Source organism: Camelus bactrianus, chromosome 23 (assembly GCF_048773025.1).
Source record: "Camelus bactrianus isolate YW-2024 breed Bactrian camel chromosome 23, ASM4877302v1, whole genome shotgun sequence".
Taxonomy (NCBI): domain Eukaryota; kingdom Metazoa; phylum Chordata; class Mammalia; order Artiodactyla; family Camelidae; genus Camelus; species Camelus bactrianus.
This window is the reverse complement of record NC_133561.1, coordinates 27,755,354-27,782,999: the sequence shown is the minus strand read 5'-3', so window position 1 is coordinate 27,782,999 and position 27,646 is coordinate 27,755,354. Positions and strand designations below refer to the sequence as shown.

At 50.9% G+C, this 27,646-nt stretch overlaps 1 protein-coding gene and 1 non-coding gene across 2 annotated transcripts; both read left to right on the top strand.

Moving 5' to 3' along the window:
* Window positions 1-27,646, top strand: CAMK1G (calcium/calmodulin dependent protein kinase IG). Its single transcript, XM_010949451.3, has 13 exons — window positions 1-271; window positions 9,542-9,662; window positions 14,427-14,555; window positions 17,791-17,865; window positions 19,455-19,593; window positions 20,295-20,418; window positions 21,725-21,800; window positions 22,852-22,964; window positions 23,728-23,806; window positions 25,231-25,318; window positions 25,556-25,980; window positions 26,553-26,680; window positions 26,817-27,646. The coding sequence occupies exons 2-12, from the start codon at window positions 9,571-9,573 to the stop codon at window positions 26,641-26,643; spliced, it is 1,431 nt and encodes a 476-aa protein (XP_010947753.1). The 5' UTR covers window positions 1-271; window positions 9,542-9,570; the 3' UTR covers window positions 26,644-26,680; window positions 26,817-27,646.
* On the top strand, window positions 12,291-12,363 carry TRNAP-AGG (transfer RNA proline (anticodon AGG)). Its single transcript has one exon. It is a non-coding gene; the product is annotated as a tRNA-Pro (tRNA).

Below are 27,646 nucleotides of genomic sequence, written 5' to 3'. Positions count from 1 at the left end.
ACACACGGCATAAAAGGGTCCCTTAGCAAAAGCATTTCTCTGGATCTGCTCAGAGGGAGAGGAAAGCGGAGGAAAGGAGGGAGAGCTGTGAGCCGCCCTCGCTGCTCTTCCTCCCCTTTAAGGCTGCCTGGTTACGGTCCTGGGAAAGAAAACCCCTGCATTCCTCCCCTTTAATTCGGTTTATTGTTGAAGCTCTGGAGCAGCTAATCTTCACAGACCTGTAGGAGCTGGAGTGGGAGCACCACGAGCCCCATTCTCTCGGAGTCCCTGGGTAAGAGGAACCTACTTCTTTGTTGGGTTTGAGGAGATTTCCTTGCTTAGTGGGAGACGTGTGGCTCCTAGACAGTGGGTTTGAAGAGCCACTTTTGCAAAAAAAAAAAAAAACAAACAAACAAAACTTGGGTATTTCAGCCCCAGTTCCAGTGTTGCCTGACTCTCCTGGTAGAGGGGAAGTTGTAGCTGTCTCTCGGAAGATAAGTCTGAATGGGGCTCCGGGTGGGACCCCTGCAGGGAGTCATCTAGCCATCGCTCCAGGGTTGGCTCTAGTGGGGACCTTTTGCACTTCTGGGCAGAGAAAAGGCAGCAAAATATCTGTATATGCCCCTCCTGCAATGCCTGCCTGCAGGCTGCATTCTAGGGACAGTCCTCCAGGCTCTGTGCCTGGGAGGGGCTGTCCATCTGCAGGGTGTCAGGACCTCCTGCCTGCTCGCATCCCTCCCTCCTGGCTCAACCTTCACCTCTTAACCTCTCTGACCCCATCTGTCAAATGGGACAATGCCCACGCTGGTTCTGCTGACCTGTCCAGGTCGCTGGGAGGATTAGAAGAGCCAGAGGGCAAAAAGGAGGTTTGTAAACGGCCTGTGGCTCTGCAGACCCCAGGAAGGCGGACCAGGCTCAGTCCCTCCTGGCAGGGTCTGCAGCCGGCTCCAGCTCCCCCTCCAGTCCCTGGTGCGTTAGGATGCAGAACTCAGCGGTGGCACTGCTGTCAGTCACGAGGCCCCTCCTTTACCTCCCTCCGGTCTCTAAACTTCCTTAGTTCAGTTCTCAGGTAAAGATGGTTAAGAGGAGGTCTGGATTCACCACCACCCCCATACGCACTGTGGCCCCTTTTCTCCACGTTACTTTGACGCACAAACGTTAACCCTGAGGCTCCCGGAGGTGGCTGCCAGGGCTCTCGCTGCTGGCCTGGCTGCAGCGCTTGTTCTGCAGCCAAATGGCCGAGGAGGAGAATCTCTGAGAAGGGTCAAGGGAGTCAAGCAGGTTCTGTCCTGGGTAAGGGGAAGATCCTTCCCAGACTAGAAGCTGGAGACAGAGGCCAGCCCCTGGTCCTACTGACCCAAGCTTAACAAGGGCCAAAGACCAGACCTAAAAGGCCAGAATACGAAGTGCTTAGTAATGCCTGATATGGGGACCACACTTTACAGTGACTAATGTGCCTGTAATTAATCATCTTTCAGGCAAGCCCATCAGGCAGGTGGGGCAAATAGTATTTCTCACTTAGTAAAGATGAGACCACCAAGACCCAAGGAGGTTTGCAAAGCTGGATACTGATGGTATCCATCTGATGATAGTAGCATTTGAATCCAGATCTTCTGACCTAATCAGTGACCTTTCCATGATACTACAGATAGCGATGGTGTGGGCAGGTGTACGTGTAATAAGAGCACTCTTTAGAGATGGGACAGAACTTGGGGAAAGAAACTCAAGGTTAGAGTGAGAAAAGGTTTGAGCTAGAGCCAGTCGCAGCTCGGGCACGAGGTAGACGTCCAGCCACAGTCTCAATGCTGAGTGTTCCCGGGATCCAGCCATTCCCAGATCCTTCAAGCCAAGCCATGTGTTCCAGGGGGATTCAGTCCGTTGTCGGGATTACCTGAGAGCATCCTCAGGATAAGGGCAGAGGTAAGTGAAATCCCGACAGCCACCCCCAGCAAAGAGGCAACAGGTTACATGATGGGGACAAGGAGACTGCTCTTGGGGTCCGATGGTCTGGGGCTCATGCCTGGCTCTGTCATTTACTATCTGTTTGATTTGGGGCATTTTTCTTATCATTTCTACCCATCAGCACCTCAACTATAAAATAGGGTTAATGATACCTACCTTGAAAGGCATTGAACGAGGTGGTGCTGGTAAAGCACCCAGCACAGTGACCACCCAGGTGATCAGTCTAGGGCAGCGAATACCTTGAGGTCTGGGAGCGATTCTGGCTGGGACTGAAAAGAATCCTCCTCTAAAAGGAGAGTGCCTCCCAGGCTCCCTCTCCCCCATTCACACAGGTGCACACGCGGCCAGAAATAAATTGAGTGCCTAAGGGTGATGGGGCCCAGCCTCAGCCTGCCAGAGGCAGTGGAATGAATGAGCTGCAGCATGAATGAGAGGGGAGGTGGCTGTCTGCAAACAGGCTGTGGCTACAACTGCAGGCCCGCTGCCATGGTCACTGGGGAGGGGGCTGGGGCTGAGCTGCTGCCGAGAAAGCAAGCTGGTGATGGGCAGCGCGGGGTGGGGCGGCCCCAGCCAGGCGTGCTGTGGATGACTCGTCCTGGAGCGGGGAGGTGGGGAGGGGAAGGCTTTCTGGCCACAGCCATCCTGAGCTCTGCTCCCTTCCTCCTGCTTCTCCTCACCCCCACCCCCACTCCGGGTGGAGACTCCCCCCTCTTTCAGGAGGTGCTGTAGGCTGAGCCCCACACCTGTATCCAAGAGACACCTCTTGCATGGACGTTAGGCTGAAAGGCAGCGTGTGGCAGACACACAGTTAAACCCATGACCCTTGAACACTGCTTAGAAAGACCCCCCAGTGCAGGCCGGGCTTCCTCCACTACTACAACACATTCTGTCTTCCTGTTTGGCCAGATGAAGTAGTTGGTTTGCATTTCAGGACTATGATGGACGGAAAATCACATCTCCAAACACTTTAGAGTTACAGTGAGATGTGGGTCACTCCTGAAAGGCACATGGGAGTCAAGGCCAGCTGAGGGAACAGCAGATTCACATCTCCTGCTCTGTGCTCAGCCCCGTTTAAATCATTTATTTCCCCTCTCTCTCCCCAGGGTTTAATCTGTGTGCCTGTCAAGTGGGCCCGCTGCACACTAGTTAAGAGGTTGCAGAATGCTTTCGTGCCCACTGATGTGTTGGATGCCCACAGGAATCCCGAGAAATAAACAGAGCAGGGGTGATTATTCCCATCCAGCCAATGAGGAAACTGAGCACATTAAGAATAACATGCCCTGTTCTCTCCAGTGACTCTTATGTGTTGACCCCTCAGCCACCAATGAAGCCCCTCATTTCCTCTTTATTGCCCCTATAAGAGGCACAGGATAAACCTTAAGCAACAGATGGATTCTGCCTTGTCGCTGCAGCAGGAGGGATTTGGTTAAACTTAAATGTGGGTTTGAGCCTGAAATAAACTGCAGGAGGCAATTGAAAAAACCACCTTCCTCTGTGATTTTATGAACAGAAACTGGCATGCAGAGTTGGCCTTTGAGATGCAGGGCTAGTGGGAAGGCTGGGGAGGGAGCCCGTGTTCCTTGGAGGTTCCATCCAGCCAGGAGTCTCTAGGAGCCTTTAGGGTCCAGGGTCCAGGGTCTGGGCCCTGGCAAGCTGACCATCCACTTGAGCTGCAGCCCATGAATCAGAAATGGGTTCTGACAGCCCACGCAGAGCCAGCCACATGCCTGTGACACCATGAAGGAAGTAGGACTGTGAGTGATGGCAGCTGGCTGCTGGAAATTTCGTAGATTGCTCAAATATGCAATCACAAAACATCAGAGCTGGCCTGGTCCCCACTTCCCAAAGCAAGCTCGAGCAACCCTAGAGCGTCTCGATGCTAGCAGGTGTTGTGAAAGGCAAGAATTTCCAATTACAATCCAGTAAAGCTGGGGGACGCCAGGTTAAAGAGCATCAGGCAGGTGTCTTTACCAGCCCTCAGAGCCTTTAATAAGCTAAACAGATCATGAATCTCCAAGAAGGGGTGGGTAGCAAATCCACTTGGCTTACAGGGAGTCTCCGGGGACTGATATTCTAAATCACAAACGTCAGGGACCCCTAATCTAGTCCATTCTCCTCTTCTCACTAAGGAGAAAACTGGACGCCCAGAGAGGCAGAGTGATCTGCCTGGGGCTACACAGCTGCTTGGTGCTGAGTCAAGACTAGAGTCAGAACTTGACCTCTTTCCAGTGTGCCTCTCAATCCAGAACATGATGGACAGTCCAGGATGGGCCAGAGTCCAGCAAACTGGGGCCCAGGCAAGAAAGTATCCCAGCTTTTAGTCTTTTAGCCCCTTGATAAACCAACGACTTCTGTATTGCCATGATTCTGTGTGCCCCAGTCTGGAGGTAGAGAGCACATTCTTAAGAAAGATGAGCCAACGGATAACCTCCCTCCCAAGACCCACACCCCTTTCCGAGTCATGCTCTCAAGGCATGGAAAACCCTGGAAGTAAACTACAAAGCAACCTGTGGGTGGGCTGATTCATCCGGGGTCAGTAAAAGAGATACACCTGGAAGGAAGGCTCTGTGACCTGGTCACTCTGCTCCAGAGTCATCTGCGCCTCCTTGCTCAGAAGCCTCAAGTGAGAGCCCTGGCGAGGTCTCCTCCCGTAGGCAGAGCTGGGGACCATTATCTGTGGGCTGAAGCCTGCAGATGTGCTGCTCCAAGATTCCTTCCTTCCCTGTCTCCGTCTCCTCCAGTTCATTCACGTCCAGCTTAGGAACCTACTGTGGGCTTGGGAAACATACGTTGGCTGGGACTGAACTGAATGCCTCTGGATTAAAACATGGTGCCCCTGAGATTCTGGGGCAGCTCATCTGGTGGGGTGGCCTTTTGAAGCAATGAGCCCTACTGATTCATTTAAAAAGCATCTCAGAGCAGAACTAAGTGGCTGTGGCTCAAAACAGAAAACTTTGGATAAGGAGGCCATGTGGACCAGCGCAGGCAGGAGTGAGGGTCCGGAGAGCAGATCCAGGGTCGGTATACTCAGTGGTAGATCACGTGCTTGGCATGCACGAGGGAGGTCCTGGGTTCAATTCCCAGTACCTCCTTTAAATGTGTGTGTGTGTATACACACACACATTAATATATTAAAATATATAATATAATATGTATTATAAATATATATATTTTTTAAAAAATCAGAGAGAGGATCCAGAGCAGGGAGGTGTCATGAGATGACTTGGTACCTTTGGGGTGTGGTGATGGCAATGAGGAGGGCCCTGAAGATAAACTTCGTCTGCGGTTAGACTTCTGTCTGGGGCTTGTGCTGCCCCTGTGACCAGATGGAGCCTGGGAAGGAAAGAAGGACAGTGACACTCCATGAGAACCATGCAGGCTCGAGGCCTGAGCGTTTCTGCCCAGCACCTCGTCAGTAGCCAGCCTGGATGTCCCCGGCCTCTTCCCAGGAGCTCAGAAAGGGCCACACTCAGGGGCAGCGTCCACCCCAAGGCAGTGCAGCCTGCCCTTGAGGAAGAGCTTTTCCTTCCCCAGCTCTGAAGTGTTCTCCCCAGAGTCCAAGAAGACCATCAGTCACACGGAACACCACACAACTGGCAGTAGCCAGGAGCAAGGCAGTGCCCTGCGGGGGTTACTTTAGAACCAAATGAGAGCAATCATGAAAACTTCTACCTTCTCAGAATGTGTTTTCTTTTCCTCTGAAAGGGCCTCAGTTACAGAAGCCAAGAGAGGAGGGGGAGGACTTTCAGGGAAAGAAGCAAGAGGCAGCAACGAACAGGCCCCACCCCACCCCCGGCCCCATCTCAGAGCACACTGTGGACCCCCACCATGCAGGGCACCCGGCCTTGAGGTTTCTCCACAGTCAAGGAGGGGCAGGAATGAGGTGGGGTTTCAAATCTGGGCCCCTGAGCTTTCCACGTGGCTCTGAAGATGGAACTAAATTGTTAGGATTGAGTGTATGGGAGGAGGGGTGGGCGAGAGACAGGTTTTCTTATAGCCTCGCTGAGGCTAAGAATACTATGTTTTTAAGTTTTTTAAGAGCGGTGGGGAAGAAAGAACAGCAAGTACAGATCTGCTAATGAGGTGGCGCTGCCTCCTGGAAAGCGGGCCGTCCTTCCATGGGGGCTCCAGAAGGGGGAGTGACGCACGTCCAGCTGATGGGCCAGAGCTGGAAAGAAGGCTCTCGATTGGCTCCTTACCTGGAAAGGCAGCATCTCCAGCCCTGCTGTTCTATGGAGGGGAGAGACAGAGAGGGAGTCACACAAACGAACCCTGTTATTGGTTCCTTTTAACCTCCAACCCTTTGCCCTCATGCCCCTTACCTCCTTCTCAGCTGTGGCGTGCCCCTACCATAAGAAGCATTTGGTACAAGCCCAGATGCCAACCACTCTGATCAGTGGAAGCTGCTGGATTTGAGGTTAAGAGCCTGCAGAATGGTGTCTGGCTAAAGATAGCCCTCTCTTCTTGCCCAAAGCAATCTCTGCCAGTCGGGGCTCACTGGTCTCCACTTTGTAGCTGGGCCCTTCAAGTCCATGGTCAGCCCACCACTGCATTGCTGGTGAGTGCTCCTCTGGTCAGTGCCTGGCCCCTGAACTGCTGTGGTCCCTCAGGGCTGCCACCCTGTCAAAGGGAAGAAATCAGTACATGCGCCTGAAGATACACGGTTATACCAGCTCTGTATTCGGCTGTATCAAATGCAAAGGAATTCTTAACATTTCCTACATGTGTTTTTTATAATAGGCACCAATCATTACATAGCCAGGCTGCCCATTTGCACGCTAGACTAAAATGTGCAAAGAAAAGGTACCTTCTTTATTTCCTATAAAATCTTTCCTGTGAACTCCCACCCTACCAGGCAGCAAAAAGGGCGACAGGGAACTTTATATTTGAACTTACCCATTACAGTTTCTCAGGTTTAATAGAGTCTCATTTAGCAGACCCAGTGTCCTCCAGGAAAACACAGAGACTTGATATGGCTTTTCTGCTTCCTGTTCTATTTCAAGGTGACCTTTTCTGTCATGAGGTACTTACCGGACCTGGCTGTGGCATGGGAGAAAGGGGCCCCAGGCTTATCAGCGACTTCAGGCCCCAGTTCTCTGGGAGCTCAGCAGAGGCGGACTAGTGATGCCCGAAGTGTGCCTGGTCCCTTCTGGCCCCTGGGGCATTATGCTGACACCTTCCACTAAAAGCCTGATCCCAGACACTTGATCCCACCTGAGAGGACCTGATTGTAACCATCTCTTCTCCCGGACCCCAGTACAGGTCCACTAGCCACTCTGTATCCCCTCACCAGGGCGGAGGGCAGAGGGGAGCTGATAAATGCTTAAGGTCTGGCTCTTGGAGGGTGGGGGTAGGGGTGGGAGGAGCCCAGATGGTAGCCTTTCCCTGTTTCCATGGTGTAGATACTCCCACTGTGGTCCTTTCCAAGCTAACAACATGAGGCCACCAAGCATGGAGATGGAAGAAATAAATACGGTCAGTCATCATGAGCCGGTACAGGCTGGCTCCAGCCCCACGGGCCCTGGGGAACTTCTAGAGTCCCTGCAGGTCGTGACACCATCTCACCCATCTTCCCCCTCTCGGCCTGCCCCATGATGACTTGCCACCTGTTAAATGTGGTTGTGGTCAGAATTTCTCCTGGGCTTATAGTCTCCGACCAGCAGGGTCCTGGGGAGCCCACCCAAGCCCACCCATTGCTGTCACCGATCTCCCCCACTCCTGGATGGACGTTTACCCTGAGAGGGTGAAAGCAAAGATGTGTGCTTCTGACAGCCACACCCTCTGTCTCTCCATCTCCTTCTCAGGGTCCACTTGGGCCAAAAGTGTCAGTTTTTCCACACCTCTCTCCTTCCTTGTGTCACCTTCTTATTCCTAGGGTCTCAAGTCCCCTCACAACTGGGACTTAACAGTAGAAAAGGTTTCCCTCTCGACCACAGAACCTGTCTTATGACATGTATCTTCCGGGTGGGGGTTACCAGGAATGAAAATACATCAGTTTAACGTAACAGAGCTCAGCCTGTTCCAGCCGCACTGTCCCTTCAGTCTCTTGCCCCCTCTGCACTTTTATATTTTATCCCTTCTGCCAAAATGCCGCTTCACATGCTCTATGCTTAACTGGCTTCTTCACCAACTTCCCATCTCAGCTAAATGTGACCTGGTCAGAGAGGCTCACCCTTCTTTCTAAGGAAGACCCTCCCTGATTGTCTTACAAGCTCAGGTTTTGCTCTTTCGTGGTTTAACCACCCTTCGTCACTATACACCTGTTAGCTTTCTTGCTCGTTGCCTGGCTCCTCCGGGCTGCCGGCCCCAGGAAGGCAGGGTCATCACCTGTGTGGTCCATCTGACCACTGGGTTATACACTGAGTACCATCAGCAACTTTACCTTTCGATGAAATATCACGGGAACTCATTTGTCTTAAAGTGCATTGAAAAATGCTAAATAAGACACTAGACCGAGACGGCAGGGGGCTGGAATCCAGTGTGATGCAGTGGGGGGGTACATAGCTTCTATTCCAAATCTTGAAGAAGAAATCTAGAATGCAAGTGATTAGCTCTATAACCTTGGCTAGATGATCTGATCTTCAGATAATCATTCTGAATCATCCTTATGAAAGATGTGAGATCTGCTCTAACTGCCTCACTAGAAGCTAAGACCGCTTCTCTGGGTCTCCATTTCTTATTACATCAGCCAGGGTCCCAGCTGGCAACCAATGATAGACATTGCTCAACGGGGAGGGTTTACTGCAGGTGCTACTTACAGGGATACAGTCACCGTGCATATTCAGCCCCTGGCACGTCGTGGGTCTTGACTGTTGAACGAAGATAGTGACTCCAGAACTCATATAAAGTCAGGACACATTCCAATTCAGATTTTTTTTTTTTTTTTTTTTTTGGTGGGGGAAGGGGGGAGGGAAGTAATTAGGTTTATTTATTTATTTTTTTAGACACGGTATTGGGGATCGAACTCAGAATCTCGTACATGCAAAGCATGCACTCTAGCACTTTGAGCTGTACCCTCCCCCGCCCAATTCAGATTTTAACAAATAACTATTTTTCTAGCACTCTGCTAAATGTTGTGGGAGTTACGAGGAAACACAGCGCTCATTCATCTAATATTCATTCCTTTAACCCATCACAGGTAGGAGAGAAGTTAATAGTAATGACAGGGGGAGGCAGCCGAGCTGTGACCACAGGAAGAAGTCTGGTGACTCAGTAGTCTGAATAAATACCTTGGTGATCACTTGGTCTCACAAGAAACAGCTCAGATCCCCTCAAGGTGGATAGTCCCATGTCAATCTACACATGTGTGCGTTATTGTCCTTAAATGCATTTGTACAAAGTGGAGTTTCAACTCCTAGACTCTAAACTCCAGAAGCACAGGACAGGCACAATGGGCACATAGTAGTAAAATTTGTTATTCATTTAAAGAGCAAATGGATAGAATAAGCCTGATTTTTGCCAGTTATCCAGGTTTTGCTCCTAATTCTTCCTTCTAGCTTTACATGAATGATGTGAGTATCTTAGACTCTTTTTACAACTTGTTCTCCTCCTATTTGAGAAATTAGCTGATCAGACCCTTTCTTCCCTTCCTCAAACACAGCATCCCCAGAAGCTTCAACTCTGGAGGCGATGGGTCGGAAGGAAGAAGATGACTGCAGCTCCTGGAAGAAACAGACCACCAACATCCGGAAAACGTTCATCTTCATGGAAGTGCTGGGCTCGTGAGTCCTGGGCGGAGATGGGGCGGCTGGGCTGCCAGCCGTGGGGAGCTGGAAAAGAGTGGTCCTGGGCCAGTGGGGAATGATAAACCAGGACTGAGTCTGTGGTAACACCAGCTCAGTAGCTCTGAGGGGCCTGGGGAGGTCAAATAGGGAAGCACCCTGGGTAACACAGAGGACCATCCAGCCCTGACACCCAGGTTCTACCTCCTCACCCTCCGGAGATCCTGCCCTGCTTCCAGATCTGTGACAACTTGTGATCCTTGCCCTGGTCGCAGGAAAGAGGAGTTCTGGAGCACTTCTGGAGACTCACTGACCCCAGAATCTCCCTGGGCCCCCTCACCCAGCTTCCTCATCCCCCAGCCCTAATGTTGCAGTGAACAGGTCAAACCCACTGTCTGCTATAGACTTGACGGAAGAAGGCGCTTCTAGGGCTGATGGGTTACCCACACCTGAATCAGCTCCCACCACTGGCATCCTCTCTGCTCCATATTTAGGTACCATGTTGGGAAAATAAGATCACACTGTACCCCAAACTCCTACCAGCCTCTAGGGTGTCTGTGCCTGCCCCTTGACAGTGATTACACGGCTGGAGGAGCAGAGACATCTTGTCTGGAGCTGACTCGCCCTTAGTCCGGCCTCTCCGCCGGGGGAGGCTGCAGCCTTTGACGCAGGCTGGCAGCGGTTCCGGGCCACAGGCTCCCAGGGCCTCAGAACCCCAGCTGGTCAGCTAATTAGCCTGGGCTAATTGGGCCATGGAAGTGAGGGGCCCTTAGTGGGCTGTCCAGTCAAGCAAGCTTTCATTTTAGCCAGCTCTGGCTAAGTTTAGCTCCCTCTGCCTTGGCTGGGAGGCGGTGACCTCAGGCAGTGACGGCTGCCCACACGCTCACTGGAGCCGGGGAGGAGATGGCTGGGCCCTGAGCGGCGGCCTCGGAGCCCTCCCATCGCAAGCCAGGGTGACACTCAGCACACAGGAGGGTCTCTGCAGCTGCCCTGGCATCAGAGCATCAGCCTTTGCCAAGACAGGCGTGGCCCGGGAGGGGGTTAGGCAGGAGAGGGAGGCAATGCTCAGGACTGAATCGGAAATGATTTGCTAAAGCATCCCAAAAATGAAGAGCAGGAGGGAGAAGGAAGCCCAGGTTGACAAGAGTGTATTCACCATCTGTTTAGACTTGTGTTGGAGCGCACACCCTCCTCAAGGAGCTCAGTGAAGCAGCTTCTAAACCTAGGGGGACAGCAGAGTCCCCTGGGGAGCTCATGCCTCTATCTTCTAGCAGGGAAAGAGTTTAAGTAAAGAAAAGTTGCGCTCATAGTGCAGTGGACACCAATATCCCCACCACCTGAATTCGACAGTTATTGACATTTCACTGTATTTGCTTTACACACACACACTTTGCTGAGCAATTTGTAAACAAGTTGCAAACATCATGACACGTTGCCTTTGAATCCTTCTGTTTGCATCTCCTAAGAATAAGAGCATTTTCTTCTGGATCCACAATATCATTGTCTCCCTCAAGAAAATTAACGATTCCCTGAGATCATTTCAGTCTAGGGAATTTCAGAAAAATACAGGTTTCTGGTCCCGGACTACTAAAGCGGAATTTAAGGAGCCAGGACCCGGAGACCGTGAATCAATTTTAAGTGGTTCTGGTGGCTCTAATGTATCCAGCCCAACACTGATTGGAGGGGAGCAGGCAGACACGACTGGGGGCAAGTCACAGCCAGAGAGAAGGCACCTCTGTGGTGCTCAGGACGAGGACAGGCAGCCCAGACTGCAGACCCCAGAGGGTTTCCCAGGTGGCGTGCTGTGGAGAGGAGACAGTTGCACACAGTTGCCTCCCCTGTTCAGGATACACCAGCATCCCCTAACAAAGGCCCGTTTTCTCTAGTCCTCAGCTCCTCTGGGACAGCCTACCAGGGAAAATAGCCTTTTGCTAAATCTGCCCAGATGCCACCCACAATTCCAGGGCCCTGGGCAGCTGTAGGGACACTGGGCAAAACTAGTCCATAACAGAGCTACGTCACCCAAGTCCCAGGCCTCCTCCTTTCACTGCCCAGGAAAAGAACTTGCTTCTTGGTTCTCCCCTCGTCCTCTACCACCCAGGCTCCCAGCAAGAGCAGAGAGCTCTGCAGAGCAGGACACACAAGTCAAGTTCGCAAGCGCCCCTGACTCTGAGGCCTCTGCCTGTCTTGCCTTCTGACCCGAGCAAGCTTGGCTGCTCAAAACTAGCTCGCTGCTCCCCAGTCTGACAGATGGCACAACTAAGTCTTCCAATTCCTCTCCTGTGCTCCTGCCACACACCCCAAACACACACACACACACACACACACACACACACGCACACACACACACAATGCAGAAGGCAGCCTGAGGCAGGACAGCGCCACACGCTGCAGCGTAAACCGTCCCCCAGGAAGGTCTGAGCTTGATCTCATTTTACAAGTGAGCCCAGAGTGGGTGTCAGCTCTGAAATCAGGGGACCATCTATGTGTGGTTCGAAAGATACAGGTGAAAGGGAAAACTCTGAAGGGGGGATCCTAGAAAGTCACAAGTGGAAGGAATCGCTAAGGTCAAGTGGTTCAACTCATTTTAAGGCAAGGAAAGCGGGGTCTAAAGAAGAGTAGTCGGCGGGAGGGTATAGCTCAGTGGTAGCGTGCGTGCTAAGGACGCACGAGGTCCTGGGTTCAATCCCCAGTACCTCCATTAAAAATAAATAAATGAATATAAATAAACCTTACTACCTCTCTACCCTAAAAAAATTTAAAAAAAAAAAGATGAGTAGAACAGACAGCCCATTCCAACCATCCGTCCGTCCATCCATCCATCCATCACACAGACACTTGAGCACTTTCCATACGCAGCTAGGCAGAGGACCTGGTGCTGGTCCACTTTGCCTCCCCTCATTCCCTGCCTCACAGCAGGTGCCAGACTGCCCGCAGCAGCCCCATCCCTACCTGCTGTTCCACGCCTCCAGGCTTTTTCTCAAGCTTCTGCCCCACCCCAACCTGCAGCACCACTTCCAACTTGTTTTTTCACTGGGCTAACTCTCATTCATCCCTTAAAACTGAGTTCAGCGTGTTCTTAAGTTGGAGATCCGTGAATGATGTGCTTCTCAGCCATCCCAAGTGGTCATTGTATACATGAGGAAAAGCACCCTTTTCTCTAGCTTGCTGTGTAAAGGAAAGATATTATAACAAGTATGGAAACATACAGACTCCGAGGGGATGGGCATCTCCTGGAACCACGCAGTGTGTAACCTGCCCGAGCATGGCAGAGGCCCTGTCTTAAGTGTCTGTTTTCTGTGGTCCCATAAGCCTTCCTGCTGATCTGTGTGTGTCTGTCTCTCACACTAGAGTCTAAACTAGACCAACCCTAATCCCAGTACCTAACACAGAGAGGCTCTGTCAGCCCAACAGGTGCTTGCTGAATGCCGAATAACATTTTTCAAAGCGCACGTTAATTGCTCTCTTGTCCATGTTCTTCACTAAGTCTGCAGGCTCCTTAGGAGCAGAAACACTTACCTCTTTCTCTCCAGTGTCTAAGACTCAGTAGGTGCTCAATAAATCTTGATTGGAGGGATGAGTGAGTGAATGAATGAATGGAGCAAGCTCTGAAGTCTCTGATTAACTCAGTTCCCAGTGCAGCTGGGAAAACAGGAAACTCAGACACAGGAAGCACCAAGCATTTTCTCATGCAGATTCTGGAAGTCCTTACACAGGCTTGATTGCTGTCGGGCCTCCACACTAGAAAACCCAGCTGGCAGGGAGGAGGATGGTGCCGCTATTTCCTCACTCAAGCTCTGTCTCCTCTTGTTACTGCCAGATGTTCTCCCTAAGGGTATTCATATAACGATAGTAATAATAACATTGATCGGATCTAGCACGTATAGTCTACTAGATGTCAAAAACGCTTTTATGCACTTCGTATATAAATTGACTCATGTCCTCTCCTAAACAACTGTATGGATCAGATACTACTGACATTCCCACTTTTCAGATAAAGAAACTGGGTATATAGAAGTCAAGTGTCTTGTTACCTAAAAAGCTGAGGTTATAACGTGGGCAACCAGGCTCCAGCGTCCTCTGCTATCTAACTGCCATTCTGATGACCTGGTCTCCAGAGGATCCCCTTCAAACCAAGAATCCTACAGTTTGGAATCCTACCCTGTATTCCCATTGGGTTCCATTCTCTCCGTCTTCAGACAGCCCGCCCTGAGCTGCTGGGTTCTGCCTTTTGTCCTCACAGATCCTACTGAGTGAGAGGGTGTTCAGCCCCCTTGCCTCTGAGCACTGGTTCGGGGCAGTTATCACCATCTAGAGCTGATACAGAAGTCCCCTCTCTCTCACTGCCGGAGCCCTGTTCTCCAGGGCTACTTCCAGCTGCCACGCAGTGTGCCACGCTGCACCACGTTGGGAGAAGCAAAGTAAATCAACTCTGCAGTGGCCTCTCTTTCGTGGGTTCGCCAAGTGGAGACATCTCTGGAATAGAAGCAGAGTTTCTGGGAATTGTTCCCAAATCACGGAACTCAGAAACGGGCTTCCCAGTCCCTGAGTCTGTGGTAGGATCTTGTCTCTCCCACGTGATGGATGAAAGACACGATGGTTTGCCTGATAGGGTCTCGCATGGATGCAGCTCATCAGATGCCCATAATGACAATGAAACCGATTACCAGCCACACCTTCCCTCCTGTCCCCTTTGCTCTTGCCTCCAGCACTGGTCTCTAGCCAGCCAGTACTAACTTTTATCTCTTGGTGTCTTCTACTCAGAGGAGCTTTCTCAGAAGTTTTCCTGGTGAAGCAAAGGGTAACTGGAAAGCTCTTTGCCCTGAAGTGCATCAAAAAGTCACCTGCCTTCCGGGACAGCAGCCTGGAGAATGAGATCGCTGTGTTGAAAAAGTGAGTGGGTCCTAGGGCGGGTCGAGGACAACTGTGGGATGACAATATTACCTTCAAGAGGGACTGGGGCAGGATTTCCACCCCCAAAGGTATTACTCCCTTTGTTTGAGCTGATAGGTCAGTTGGACCCATCAGCTATGTTTAGCCAGATAGTAGCTGTCTTGGCTGATTTCTTATCTTTTCTTTTTTTTTTTTTTTTTTTTTTTTCCTTTTGGCAGCAATTTGACTAGTGAACAAATGGTAGCAGAGCTGGTTGTGCACATAGACCACAGGGTAACTAGCTCAAAGGAACGAAAATCAGCTAAGGGTCAAAACCAGGAAGAATCAGTAATGAAAGATGCAGAACAAGATTTGGAAACTTAGCCTTAAATTGTTCCAAAGCAAGTGTAGTTTCAGCACCCCAGCTGTCCTGATGGAAGTTACGCTAATAAACCATCAGATGTTTACAGCAGGGACTCATACAACGAATCCTTGTGGAACCCCTCTGGTGATGCCTAATACTGGCATCAGGACCACAACGATGAAGCTGACAAAATTCTTTACCCTCAGGAGCTTACTTTTTTGTGAACAGAGATGGTGGTGCCCATAACAGACATCAGTCCCATTGGAGGTGAGCCACGCTGGCAAAAGGCAGAACTTGGAGGAGACAGAAATTTGTGCTGCCTGTATGTGTTTTTACAAGTGTGGATTTTAGGTACATTTTCAAGGAAGAGAGACCTTGATGGATGAGTAGAATTTTGTAGAGGTCAGAGTCAGGCTGAGTGTAGCATAAACTTTTATAGAATCATGGAAGGGCAAGCGATGTTAGGGAAGAGTGACCATTGGAAGCCCCTGAACTTAGAGTGAGTGCCATCAAGGGACAGGAGATGAAACTAAAATGGCCAAGTGGGACCTGATAATAAAGGGTCTTGGATGCCATGATAGACAATGTTGACTTCTTTCTGTGGGCAGAGCAAACTCATCAAAGAATTTTAAGTAAAAATTCCCACGATCAGACTTATACTTTAGAGCCAACAGTTTCAAACATGGTGAAGGATGGATTGGAGGATGTGAGCCTGGAAGACAGTAGACCAATTACAAGACTTTCTCAATAATCGAGGCAAGGATAAGGAGGTGAGTGAAGGTAGTGGCAAGATCATGTGGTGGCAGCTAGGCTGGATTCAAGAGTTATTTCAGAAAAAGAAGTGATTAGGTTTGGGGTTGGCTGGTAAGAGTGTAAAAGAGAAAAGCATAAAAAAGACCCTGAGGTTGATCAGTTCTGTAAACAGTAGTATCATTGCTTGTGATGGTGTACAGAAAGGATGTGTAGGCTTAGAGGAAATAGAGATTGGTTGTAACATATTCAATATACATATCTACCTATCTCTACCTAGAGGCGTCTGGTAGGATGTTGGGGATGTAGGTCTGGGATCCAGGGAGATTAGGGCAGAGAGAGACTGTAAACTCACTGAGAGCCAGGACTAGGTTGGTCTTTCTTATCACTGCATTGCATCACCGATCCCTAACAGCATAGACACTCAATAAATATCTGTTTGGTGATTAAATCACAGAAAAATTCCTGTTAGCATTACAGCTTATCAGTGTAGTTGAATCCATCAGATAATCACTGCTTGGGGTCTGTATTTTTTAAAATATCTTAAAGATGCTAGCTACTGTTGATTGTGTTTACTTTCCCCGGACACTGTACTAAGCATTTTACGTGCATTATCTCCTTTAATCCTGATAACATTCTGTGAGAGAGATTTACAGACTCTAAGTGAGGCTTAGGAGATTTGAGGAAGCCAGCCCGGGTTACCCAATTAGTAAGTGCCTGAGTCCCATCTGAACTCAGTCCCAACTGACTCCGAGTCTAAGTGGTGAACCCCTGTGCTGCATGCCCACGAGTGAAACTTCCAAGAAGCTTCCTCCTGCTAGGGCATGCATAGGATTGCTGTCCGGAAAGCCAAGCCCGTCAGCTCATATGATTATTCTGCTGGCCTCAGCCTCGGAGTAACCCCAGACAAAGGTAATCCAGGGTGCGGTTTCTCGACCTCAGTGCTATTGACTTTTTTTTTTTAAATGGAGGTACTGGGGATTGAACCCAGGACCTTCTGCATGCTATGCATGCACTCTACCACTGAGCTATACCTTCCTCCATCCCCCTACATTTTAGACCAGAGAATTCTTTGTTGTGTTGAGGGCTCTCCTGAGCATTGTAGGATCTTTAGCAACATTTCTGCCTCTACCCACTAAATGCCAGTAGCATGTCTCCCCTCCCTGGTTGTGACCATCAGAAGTGTCTCTAGATATTGTCATATGTCCCCTGAGAGACAAAATAGCCTCTGCGCAAGAGTCACTGATCTCAGGCATCCCACAGAAGTGACCCTCACAACAAGCTTCTGTCTTACTTCTCACAATATCCTGGAACAATACTTTTGCAACACTTCCTCCTTGGTTACCCAAGAGGAGGCTTAGCTAACCCAGCACCTCCTGTTGTGGTACACTTCCTTCATGCCATTTTTCTGAAGATCTGGCCTCCACCCATTTTGTGGGATAACCTGGGGATAGATGCCCCCTTAGACTCCCTCAGCTCTTTTTTTTTTAATTGAAGTATAGTCAATTTACAGTGTCATGTCAATTTCTGGTGCACAGCATAATAGTTCAGTCATACCTACACATACATATATTCGTTTTCATGTTCTTTTTCATTATAGGTTACTACAAGGTACTGAATATAGTTCCCTGGGCTACACAGAAGAAATTTGTTGTTTATCTATTTTATATATAGTAGTTAGTGTCTATAAATCTCAACTCCCAATTTATCCCTTCCCATCCCCTTCCCCCCTCCTCCGGTAACTGTAAGTTTGATTTCTATGTCTGTGAGTCTGTTTCTGTTTTGTAAGTAAGCTCATTTGTCTTTTTTTTCAGGTTCCACATATAAGTTCTTTTAAATCTCAGTTCTTTTAACATTCTCTTTTGGTAAAGTTTAAAGAGATTCCTGGAGTAACAATGAGATGTGTGTTCCCTGAAGGCAAGAGGATGAATTATCCATTTCAAAATATGGATTAAACACCATTTGGGGAATCTCTTCCCTGACTGCCTACTTATTAGGAAGGCTTCACAAGGACCCGATCTTCCTAAACATTGTCATCAAAAGTCTCTAATAGAAATAAAAGTCCAGCAGGGCTGAATCTGCCTTCTTTGTCTGGACAGCCTGAACCGTCTACCTCTCACCACAACCCTTGCTTTCCCTCAGGATCAAGCATGAAAACATTGTGACCCTGGAGGACATCTATGAAAGCAGCACTCACTACTACCTGGTCATGCAGCTGTAAGTGACAGGTGACCCGCTTCCTCTCCCTGGGGCCCCTGGGTCGGTGGTGAGGGAAGGAAGGTGCTGAAAAGACAAAGCACGATTTAACTCAAGAGGCTCTGAAATGCTAAGAGCTCTTTCTGGTTCAATTAACAACAGGCTGCAATTGTGTGTATGTGTGCGTCCAAGCGTAGGGCAGAAACGGTGCCTCATTAGAAAGGACTCTGTGTCATTGTCATCAGAGTTCTGCCTGAGAGTGGCTGCTGTAGGGCTGGTCAGTGCTCCTGAGGGCTCAGCCTTGGGCTCAGAGATGCTACTGTGTATAAAATACATGTATACTCACTCACACACACACGCATCCATCTGCAAGCTCAGTGTAGCTGGATGCAATGTCTTTGACCGATAGGTTAATTTCACAGAAATTGTAATGAGCTAACTCAGGCTATTAACTCCTGGGCTCACCGGAGGCCCAGTGAATAGTGGTAGCAAGCAGCCAAGGAAATAAGCTTGGAGGGGCCCAGAGCAGCGCTAACAAGTGGGCAAGGACCATGTGGCACCTTAATGAGGCCAATGCAACAGGATTAGCACACAGTCACCCAGATGGCTAAGGGGAGGGAGAAAGGTGTGCAGGTTTAGATGTCACTGAAGTTCTGCAGAGACTCCCAGGCCTCTCTGAGTCAGGAATTCAGAGTTGTGTACAAAGAGTATCTCTCTCATGGGCCTCCAGCTCCCACAGCAGAGCCCAGAGCTTCAAGACAGAAACAAAAGGAGCAGGATGTGTGCATTTTGATTGGAGAAATTCTACTCCCTTATTGCTGCATGGTGCTGTCATGTGTGCATTTCCACAACCAATGCCACCTGCAGTTACTACAGGAAGTTGAGTTCCTTCATGATATATAGATATATATTAAGAAAGTGACAAAAGATGAAACAGTCTGTCTTAGGAGGGAGGGAGTTCTCTGCCACTGGTATTTTCCGGTACTGACTAGAAAACTTGGCAAAAATAGTGTAGATGACATTCGAGAGATGGGTGTTGGACTTGATCTTAAAGCTCCTCTGAATCCTCAGATACCATACCATTTAAGCCTCAGAACACTACTCTGACAACACTACTATGACTCTACCTCGTAATGCCAGCTTTAGGCAGCTCAGCTTTCCAAAATGAGGAAAGAAATCCTGACATGAGCATAGTTAGCCTCATTTGCACACTTTCTCTTTCCTACTTCGTCTGATTTCAGCTTCACCTCTCCCTTTCATCATGGTTTCCTGTGTCCCAGGCCAGGAAAGAAGGCAGCTAAGAAACATGTCCCCAGGAAAGGATTATTGGCTTCTTGCAAAACCCTAACCAGAGGCATTATGCATTTTAAAGGAAGTTACCAGGGAGAGGTCAATGGTTGGCCCAAAGAAATAACTCCCTAGTGATATTCCAGGTACCAAAAGGCTGCATTCTGAGATTGGGTTAGTCCTCTCTGCACCCCTCAAATCACAGCCTGCGGGCACCTGCCTGTTTAGCCACAACTGTGCCCCATGGCTCCAGAATAAACACATTCATGTCCCTTCGGCCTGAAATAAGAACTGAATTCCTGCACTTGTCCCTGTGCCCACAGTGTTTCTGGTGGGGAGCTCTTTGACCGGATTCTGGAACGGGGTGTCTACACAGAGAAGGATGCCAGCCTGGTGATCCGGCAGGTCTTGTCGGCAGTGAAATACCTCCACGAGAATGGCATCGTCCACAGAGACTTAAAGGTGCCAAGGCGGGGTCCTCGATGGGAAACGGCAGTGACCTTGGAGGAAGCTGCATGGGTCGTGGGCAGTCTAAGCTCTGTAAAATGAGAGGGTTGGACTTACTGATCCCTAAGGCCCCTTTCACCTTCAGATTCTAAAACAAATTTTGAGTTACTGAACCATCATTATTAATTTGCACCTCAGCCTTTTCCTGAACTTTTCACTAGGTCTCACCCTATTAGGATACCAAAATCATCCACATGTTTTTTTGAACCCAGCCACAGTAATGGACAAATTTAGTAAGTTATTATTGAGAGGCAATGTTGCACCAGGCATGCACCAGACTTTAGAGAGATTAGAGAAGATAAACTAAGGGTTGTTTCCCTCAGAAAACAAAATAATCTTAGGGTAATTGGGGATGAGAAGAGGGAAGGGTTAGTACATTAACTATAACTAAGCTAACTGTATAACTGTAAGTAAGTTAGAACATTAACTATCAAGCTAAGTAAAGGCAGAGCCAAAAGCAAAACACAAGGTGCTGGATTACAGAGGGTGAAGGTCCAGGTAGGAGGAAGGAGGGAAGAATGGAGGGACATGAGTCTGACCTTGAAATCAGGAGCCCAGGATGCAGCTTCCTAAGAAATCAGATACTGGGGGAAGGAAAGAGATACATTTTTAGGTGATTATATCCAACATTACTTGATATTTCTTTTTTCCCATAGCCTGAAAACCTGCTTTACCTCACCCCTGAAGAGAATTCTAAGATTATGATCACAGACTTTGGTCTCTCCAAGATGGAACAGAGTGGTGTCATGTCCACTGCCTGTGGGACCCCAGGCTATGTCGGTGAGTATGGGACTGGAAGGGAGGTTGACCAGTTGGCTACATTCCACCACATGGATGTTACTCACAGAGAACTATTGTGAGCAGACCAGGTTCCATTTCAGAGATGATCCTGGTAGAACAGTCACTCATGAGGTTCAGGGCCAGCCAATGCATCTGGAACAACCCCTACTGCTCCCAAGTCCTGCATCTTTAAAGACATTCTACTCCTGAGTCCCCTTACCCCATCTGTACTCTGGCTCTCACTTTTGCAGATAGACCTCCAGCCTTTGTCTTTCCAGCCAGACCAGGGGCAGAAACAAGATCACAATTCCAGAGATCAGTAGATTGCTGAGCGGTTGCCCACTAGCCCCTTCTCCTTTCTCCCAGTCCGGAGGAGACTTTAGCCCCCCACCCCCTAATTGTTGATACCCTGGAGGCATAGTGTTGAGACTGGATCTGAAGAACTCAGTCATAGGCCCCAAATATATACCAAGGAAATGCCCTAGGAAACTGGCAGAGGTGGAGCCTCCTACCCAACAGCCCTGTAGGCTTCCAGAGCCCCCAGAAAGGTGAAAGTGGGCAGGGTACCAGGAGGGAGAATTCCTGGGGTCCAAGGACGGAGAAAGTCAAAACTCGGAGCATCCACTGCTGCCCCTTCCCTCGTAGCCACTCATCACCAGGTGAGGGCTGGGAGTGGGAGGCAGAACCCTGACCCAGCGGAGGGACTCTCCTCTCTCCCCAAAGGAGAAGCTGGTCACTTACCAGCAGGCATTGAATCCCGCTGGATACAAACCCCTAATATCTGGGATACATACAGAAGGCAGCTCTCTACTGCCCCAGAGCAACCAGTCAGAGGAAGAGGTGGCTCGTTCCCTCACAGAGCTCTTGATCCGATGGGCCAGACTAAGCTCTGCCCTCAGAAGGTAACAGAGCTGATGGGGCAGCTACTGCCTGCCCTTTGCAAGTGCCTCAATTAATGAAACGTCTGCCTTCAAGGACATCCCAGTCCAGTGGGAGAGAGGTCCCCGGCTGAAAGGAGACACACAGTCCTTGCCCTGGGGGCCCCCATCTGAGGGGAGACACAGGCCCTGCCTCCAGAGAGTACTCAGTCTAATGGGGGAAACATAGCCCTGGAGAACCCCGTCTGATGAAGGAGTCCTAGGCCCTCTCATGGAGGAACTTGCAGTCTGATGGAGGAAGATATAGTCTGCTGGGAGAAACCCAGTCCCTGCCCTGCATGAGTTTCAGCCTCATCCTAACCTTTGGCCCTCACCCTCAGCCCTCTCCTCTTGCCCCCAGCCCTGACTCTGCCTTTGGTTTGCTGCAGCTCCAGAAGTGTTGGCCCAGAAGCCCTACAGCAAGGCTGTGGATTGCTGGTCCATCGGAGTCATCACTTACATATTGTGAGTAGAAGCTGGCACTGGCTCAGTTCCTGAGAAATCTCAGAGCCTGCTCACCCTTTCTTCTCCCTTCTCTGTCTCAGCTCCTCAAGCAGCATCCACCTCCAAAGCATGTGCCGGTACACGTGCACACGCACACGCACACGCACACGCACACTTACTCATACACACAGCACCAAATGTTCTTATCTTGATCTCTACCAGGTTATAAAAACAGAGCTCAGTGTGAACCCACTGCTCAGCCGCACGACACTTTCTTCCTGCACCCCCACCCCCATGTGCTGGATATAAATGTATTGAGTCCCACTCTGTGGAGTGAGCAGTGCAAGGGGCAGAGGCCAAGCCAAGCTTGGAAGCCAAGTGGGTAGGATGTTCACATCTCAGATTTCTCTCCTGGCAACGTCAGCCCGAGGCAGAATGATGGTCTGGATGAACCTGGTCCCCGCTCCTCTCCGCATGTTCCCAGCGTCTTCCTTCCAAACCCGCTCACCACCCCTTCCCCAGCAGCCCTTCCCACCTAGAGCAAACTTCGCTCTTAGGAAAGTAACTTGGGATTCTTCATTGACTCCTTAGTTCATTTCCCTATTTCTTCAACTTGTGTTTTATAACTATTGTCTTCATCTACTCAACATATATTCACTGTCCACTCTGTGCCAGTCAGTGGTTTAGGTACTTAAAAAATGATAAACAAAAGAGCCTAAAAAATTCCTCTGGAAACTTACATTCAAGTGGACGTTCTACCATCCTTCTTAAAGAAGTTTTATGCATCATCCAGGAGTCGGGGGAGGTACATGGAGAAGCAGCGAGGGCTTAGGGGAGATCATGTGCAAAGCGGCCTTTCAGGGCTGCCTGGTCCAAGCAGGCTTCTGCAGAAACACTTGATGGAAACTGCATCTTTCCTGAATCAGAGGCAGATCCGTGTCCCGGTCACGCTGCTGCTCTGGGCCCCTTGTTGCCTGGCCGTGGACATAGCGTGAGGTTGGACAGAGGGGAGAGGCTGGCCCAGGGAAGGTGGGCTTCTTCAGCGGCATACCTCCTTCCTGTCCCTCTGCAGGCTGTGTGGGTATCCCCCTTTCTATGAAGAAACTGAGTCTAAGCTTTTTGAGAAGATCAAGGAGGGCTACTACGAGTTTGAGTCTCCATTCTGGGATGACATTTCTGAGTCAGGTAAGACTGGTGCACGTGAAGGACAAAATAACAGGCTCCAGGCAAAGGCTGCCCAGGGAAAAGAGCTCAATAAAGGATGACAGCCCTGGCTCTTGAAAGTCCCCGGGGAACCTTAGCGAACAGGTTTGCCAGGGAAAGTTGGAGAAATCTTCGTCTGGTTCAAAGGCCAAGTAAATGGTTTGTATCTAAGGTTCGTGCTTTTGTTTTCCCGGAGACAAAACCACAGTGTGCCCGGTAAAAGCAAGGGAGGTAGTTCAGATGAGGGGCCGGAAGGGCAGAGCCAGCCACAGGGGCGTGTTCCAGGCAGGAGTGGCGACCCAAGGCCAAGTTTTGCCTTTTTCATCCAAAGACCAAGAGCGTGCGATGTCTGTGTGTGGGAAGGCCAGCATTCATTACATGCTGTCGGGTCTGGATGAACCGAGATGGAGATCAGCGCTGGGAGAAGCCAGCGCTCACCCATGGAGGTGCTGGCCCTGAAGGTGCAAACGGGCACCCGCGGGGCCTCAGGCACATCGGCGCCTCGTGACAAGAGCTTATCTGTGATGCTGTGTGGGTGAGGCTGCCCAGAGCCTCTCTGGTGCTTTGTGGTGGGTAGCTGTTACGTGGTTTGGATTTTTTTTTTTTTTTCTCTTTCAAGACTTAAAATTGCCTCTTTGGAAGATTAGCTAAAGATGCTTTTGCTGCCACCCACCAGCCTGGAAGTGAATTTCCATGTCATGAAACCTGGTCCTTAGCTGCTGTGTCTTTGCTTTGTCCCCCTTAGCCAAGGATTTTATTTGTCACTTGCTGGAGAAGGACCCGAATGAGCGGTACACCTGTGAGAAGGCCTTGAGGCACCCCTGGTGAGTGCGGAACTGGGCAGGCCCTAGACCCCAGCCTGTGGCTCCCCAGGTACCACGCTGACTTGTTCACAGTGTGTTTCCCCAGAGTCTGAGCTGTTTCCTGAAGAGGCATCCAGGGGGCACAGACGTGCTCACCAGGTCCAGTTAGAGATGCAAACAGCATTGAATTACGTGGGTTCTGGCCCATGCCGGCAGCTGGGTCATCAGTTGAGGAGGCAGATGCAGCGAGACAGGCAGCTTTGCTCTGTCCTTAGGGGCATTATTTTACTCTAGGGTCAAAGCCTCTTCCATGCAAGGTGCTTTGAGAACAAGCACAAAGCAACCAATTGGTAAAGCAGGTACATAAAATCTTGAAACACTTCCTTTTCCTCAGGCTACACCCCTGCTCAAGAATTTACAAGCTCCCCAGTTCCCACCACAGCAGGCCTAGGGTTTCCCTAAACTGGCCTGATCTGTTACTCCAATGCCATTGCTCAGGGTTCCCAGCACACCTTCTCTGTCCCAGAAGGCCTAAGGGTTACAGTTCTCTCCCGGCCCTCCCCCGCCTCCTATGCCAAGCTCTTTCCACATCACACCTTGGCTCCAAGCATTGTCACCACCTAGAATGGCCTGCCCCTTACCTTGGATGTGGATCCTGAGCAGGTTCTGCCCTTCTCAGAAGCCCTGGCTCTTGCATTCCAGACAGACCTCCCCACCCCTCCATGTCAATTGCACTGCTCACCGTGAATTACTCTAGTTCATGGCATGAAACAAGGTTCCAGACCTATACTGTTAGGCCCTCGTGATCAGGGCCATGCCTGTTACTTCTCTGGGTCCCTCAGTACCTAGGAAGTACTATGTTCATGGCAGGTGTCTGAGGGACACTTAGAGGTAGGTGGGTAAGAGGCTAAGGGGACAGGAAGAGGGCAGCCTGTGTTGGGTGGCCTCACCGATGAGGGTTTTCAGGAGGAGGTGAATTCCGGGCAAAGTTTTGAGCCAAAGGATGGTGATCACCCAAATGCCCTCTGACATGGGGGTCAGTAAACTTTCCTTCTGTAAAAGGCCAGGTAGGAAATATTTGAGGCTTTACTGGTCATATGTTCTCTAGGGCAACTGCTCAAGCGGCCGGTGCAGCAGGGAAGCCACAGAGCCCACACCTGAAGGGGTGGGTGTGTCTGTGTCCCAGGGTGAAAACAGGCAGTGAGTACAGGCCATAGGCTGCTGATCCTGCTCTGAAGTAAGGTTTTCGTTTTGCCGAAGCATAGGCCCCAAGTGACCTGCCCCAGGGAAAGAGGAGCCCTGGTCCCAGCCCTTCCCTGCTAAGGGCTGCCCTCCCCTGGGGGCTCCATTCAGCTCTACCTGGACCCATATCCACAGCCCCATGCCCAACGCCTGGCCGACTCCCTGGAGTCACCACCAGCCCAGTGTCCCCTCTGTGCCCACAGGATTAACGGCAACACAGCCCTCCACCGGGACATCTACCCATCAGTCAGCCTCCAGATCCAGAAGAACTTCGCCAAGAGCAAGTGGAGGGTAGGTGGTCCTCTCCAGGAGGTGGGCAGGCTGTCTGGGCCCTGGAGGCTGGGCAGGGGCAGGTGGGATAGGGGCCTTCCTTGGAGCTTCCTGGCAGACACTGAAGCTGTCAGGACCTCTTTGAACTGAGAAGAGGGCACATGGGTTTCAAGAGGCCACAGGGCAGAGGGCAAGCCAGAGGATGCGCTGGGCCCTCCGAGGATGCAGACAGGCAGAGGCTGGTTCGTGTCTCCTTAGCAAGCCTTCAATGCGGCGGCCGTGGTGCACCACATGAGGAAGCTGCACATGAACCAGCACAGCCCGGGGGTCCGCCCGGAGGTGGGGAACAGGCAGCCCAGCCTGCCGGCCTCCGAAGCCTTGAGGCCCAGCTCCCCGGAGATCACCGTCACCGCGGCACCTGCCCTGGACCAGAGCGTGGGGCTCCCCGCCCTGCCCCGCCTGCCCTGCCAGCACGGCCCCCGGCCCGCTGCCCCAGGGGGCAGGTCCCTCAACTGCCTGGTCAATGGCTCGCTCCGCATCAGCAGCAGCCTGGTGCCCATGCAGCAGGGGCCCCTGGCCATCGGGCCCTGTGGCTGCTGTTCCAGCTGCCTGAGCATCGGGACCAAAGGGAAGTCCTCCTACTGCTCCGAGCCCACACTCCTCAAAAAGGCCAACAAAAAACAGTATGTATTTTTCAGCCAAAGCCTGAGGCCTGGCCCTGCTCAGCCTGGGTCTGCAAGAACTCAGGCAATGGAGCTGAAAGAAATTAACCAAAGGGCCTCTACCCCTCAGAGGCAGCTCTGTAGTGTGTAAGGGCTCTGGTTGGGGGTAGGGGGTAAAGGGAAATGCTTCCAGTCCTGTCCACACCCCTCACCAGCTGTGTGGCCACTGTCTTTTCAATCTATATCTCTGTTTTTCATTTGCTCATCTGTAAAATGGGTTGATGAGATTATACGCACCTGCTCAGCCTGCCTCACAGAGGTCCTGTAAAGGTTTAGTGAAGCAACAGGGATTATAAACACCTGCAGAAAACGTTATGTGTGAATGGTGAGCATAGATTCCTCAAGTTTCCAGGGCTTCTGTGTTTGTAGGGGGAGCGGGGGGGCTTGGATGTCTCATCCATCCTCGCTTTTAGGGCTCCACTTTCTGAAGCTCATAAAGGAGGGGGCGGGGCTGAGCGGATGCAGGCGCAGGAAACTGTCCTGGCTCTTCCTCCCTCAAAAGCTCCAGAGCCTGCTGCTCGCTTCCTTTCCAGGAACTTCAAATCAGAGGTCATGGTGCCAGTGAAAGCAGGCGGCAGCTCCCACTGCCGGGTGGGGCAGGCCGGAGTCTGTCTCATTATGTGATCCCCAGCACCCATGCCTGTGTCACCGCAATTTTCAGGTGAGCAGACTGGAGGCAGGAGGGCCGGGGTGGGGGCGGAGCGTCCGTTTCAGAAGGAAAGGCCCGTCCCAGAGTCTCAAGGATGGGGTCCAGAGGCTGCAGCCCCACCCCCACCCTGAACCCCCTTCCTCGGCAGGAGAGATGCTCAGCTCCGCCATTCCAAACCTGGAGTCTACCCTGCAGCGGGAGGAAGGGGGAGCAAGCCAAGCAGGGGCTGATCAGAAGCAGCAGACCCTCACTGACAGCCGGAGAGTGAGCGCCCCGCAGCGGCGTGGCGGCCTCGCTGAAGCTGTGGGCAGGAGGAGCGGCATCCCAGCTCCCAGGTCCCCCTGGCCTGCCGGCTCTGTGCCCCCTCCCCTACGTGCTGTGGCTCTGTGCAGTGTGTCTAGGTAGCTCTTGCCCAGATCTGTGTCGTTTGTCGTGAAAAGCTTAATGGGCTGGCCAGGCTGTGTCACCTTCTCCGAGCAAAGCCATACAGAGCATCTATCTACCCAGACTCCCCGCTCAGTGCACCTCCCTCCTGACTCTCCGGCCTCTGACCCCATGGCCAGAATGACCTGCCCACCTGCATGAAGGCCAGGCAGCTTCGTGGTCTGCCTATGAGCTCTCCAAGTTCAAATCCCAACTCCAGGATGAGCTCCCAACCCGGCCAGCCTTCTCCCACACACTGCTGACCCGCCTCCCTCCCTGCCCCCGTCCAAGATGAAAAGAAAGGAAACCCACGACGAGGTCCCGTAAGGAATGGTTATCCTGGCCAGATGCCCTCCACGCACACACTCAGTGAAGGGACAATGGGAAGCCGACTGTTCATTTCAGCCAGTAATTCTAATCCTGCTTCCACTCCCTGTTCTCCCTGAAAATCAGGCACATGGTTCTTGTCTTTCCCCAGTTTTCTTGCCCAAACCCCTGCTCCCTCCACCTTCATGCTTAGTGTTGTGCTGAATAAAATGGACATATTTTTCTCTA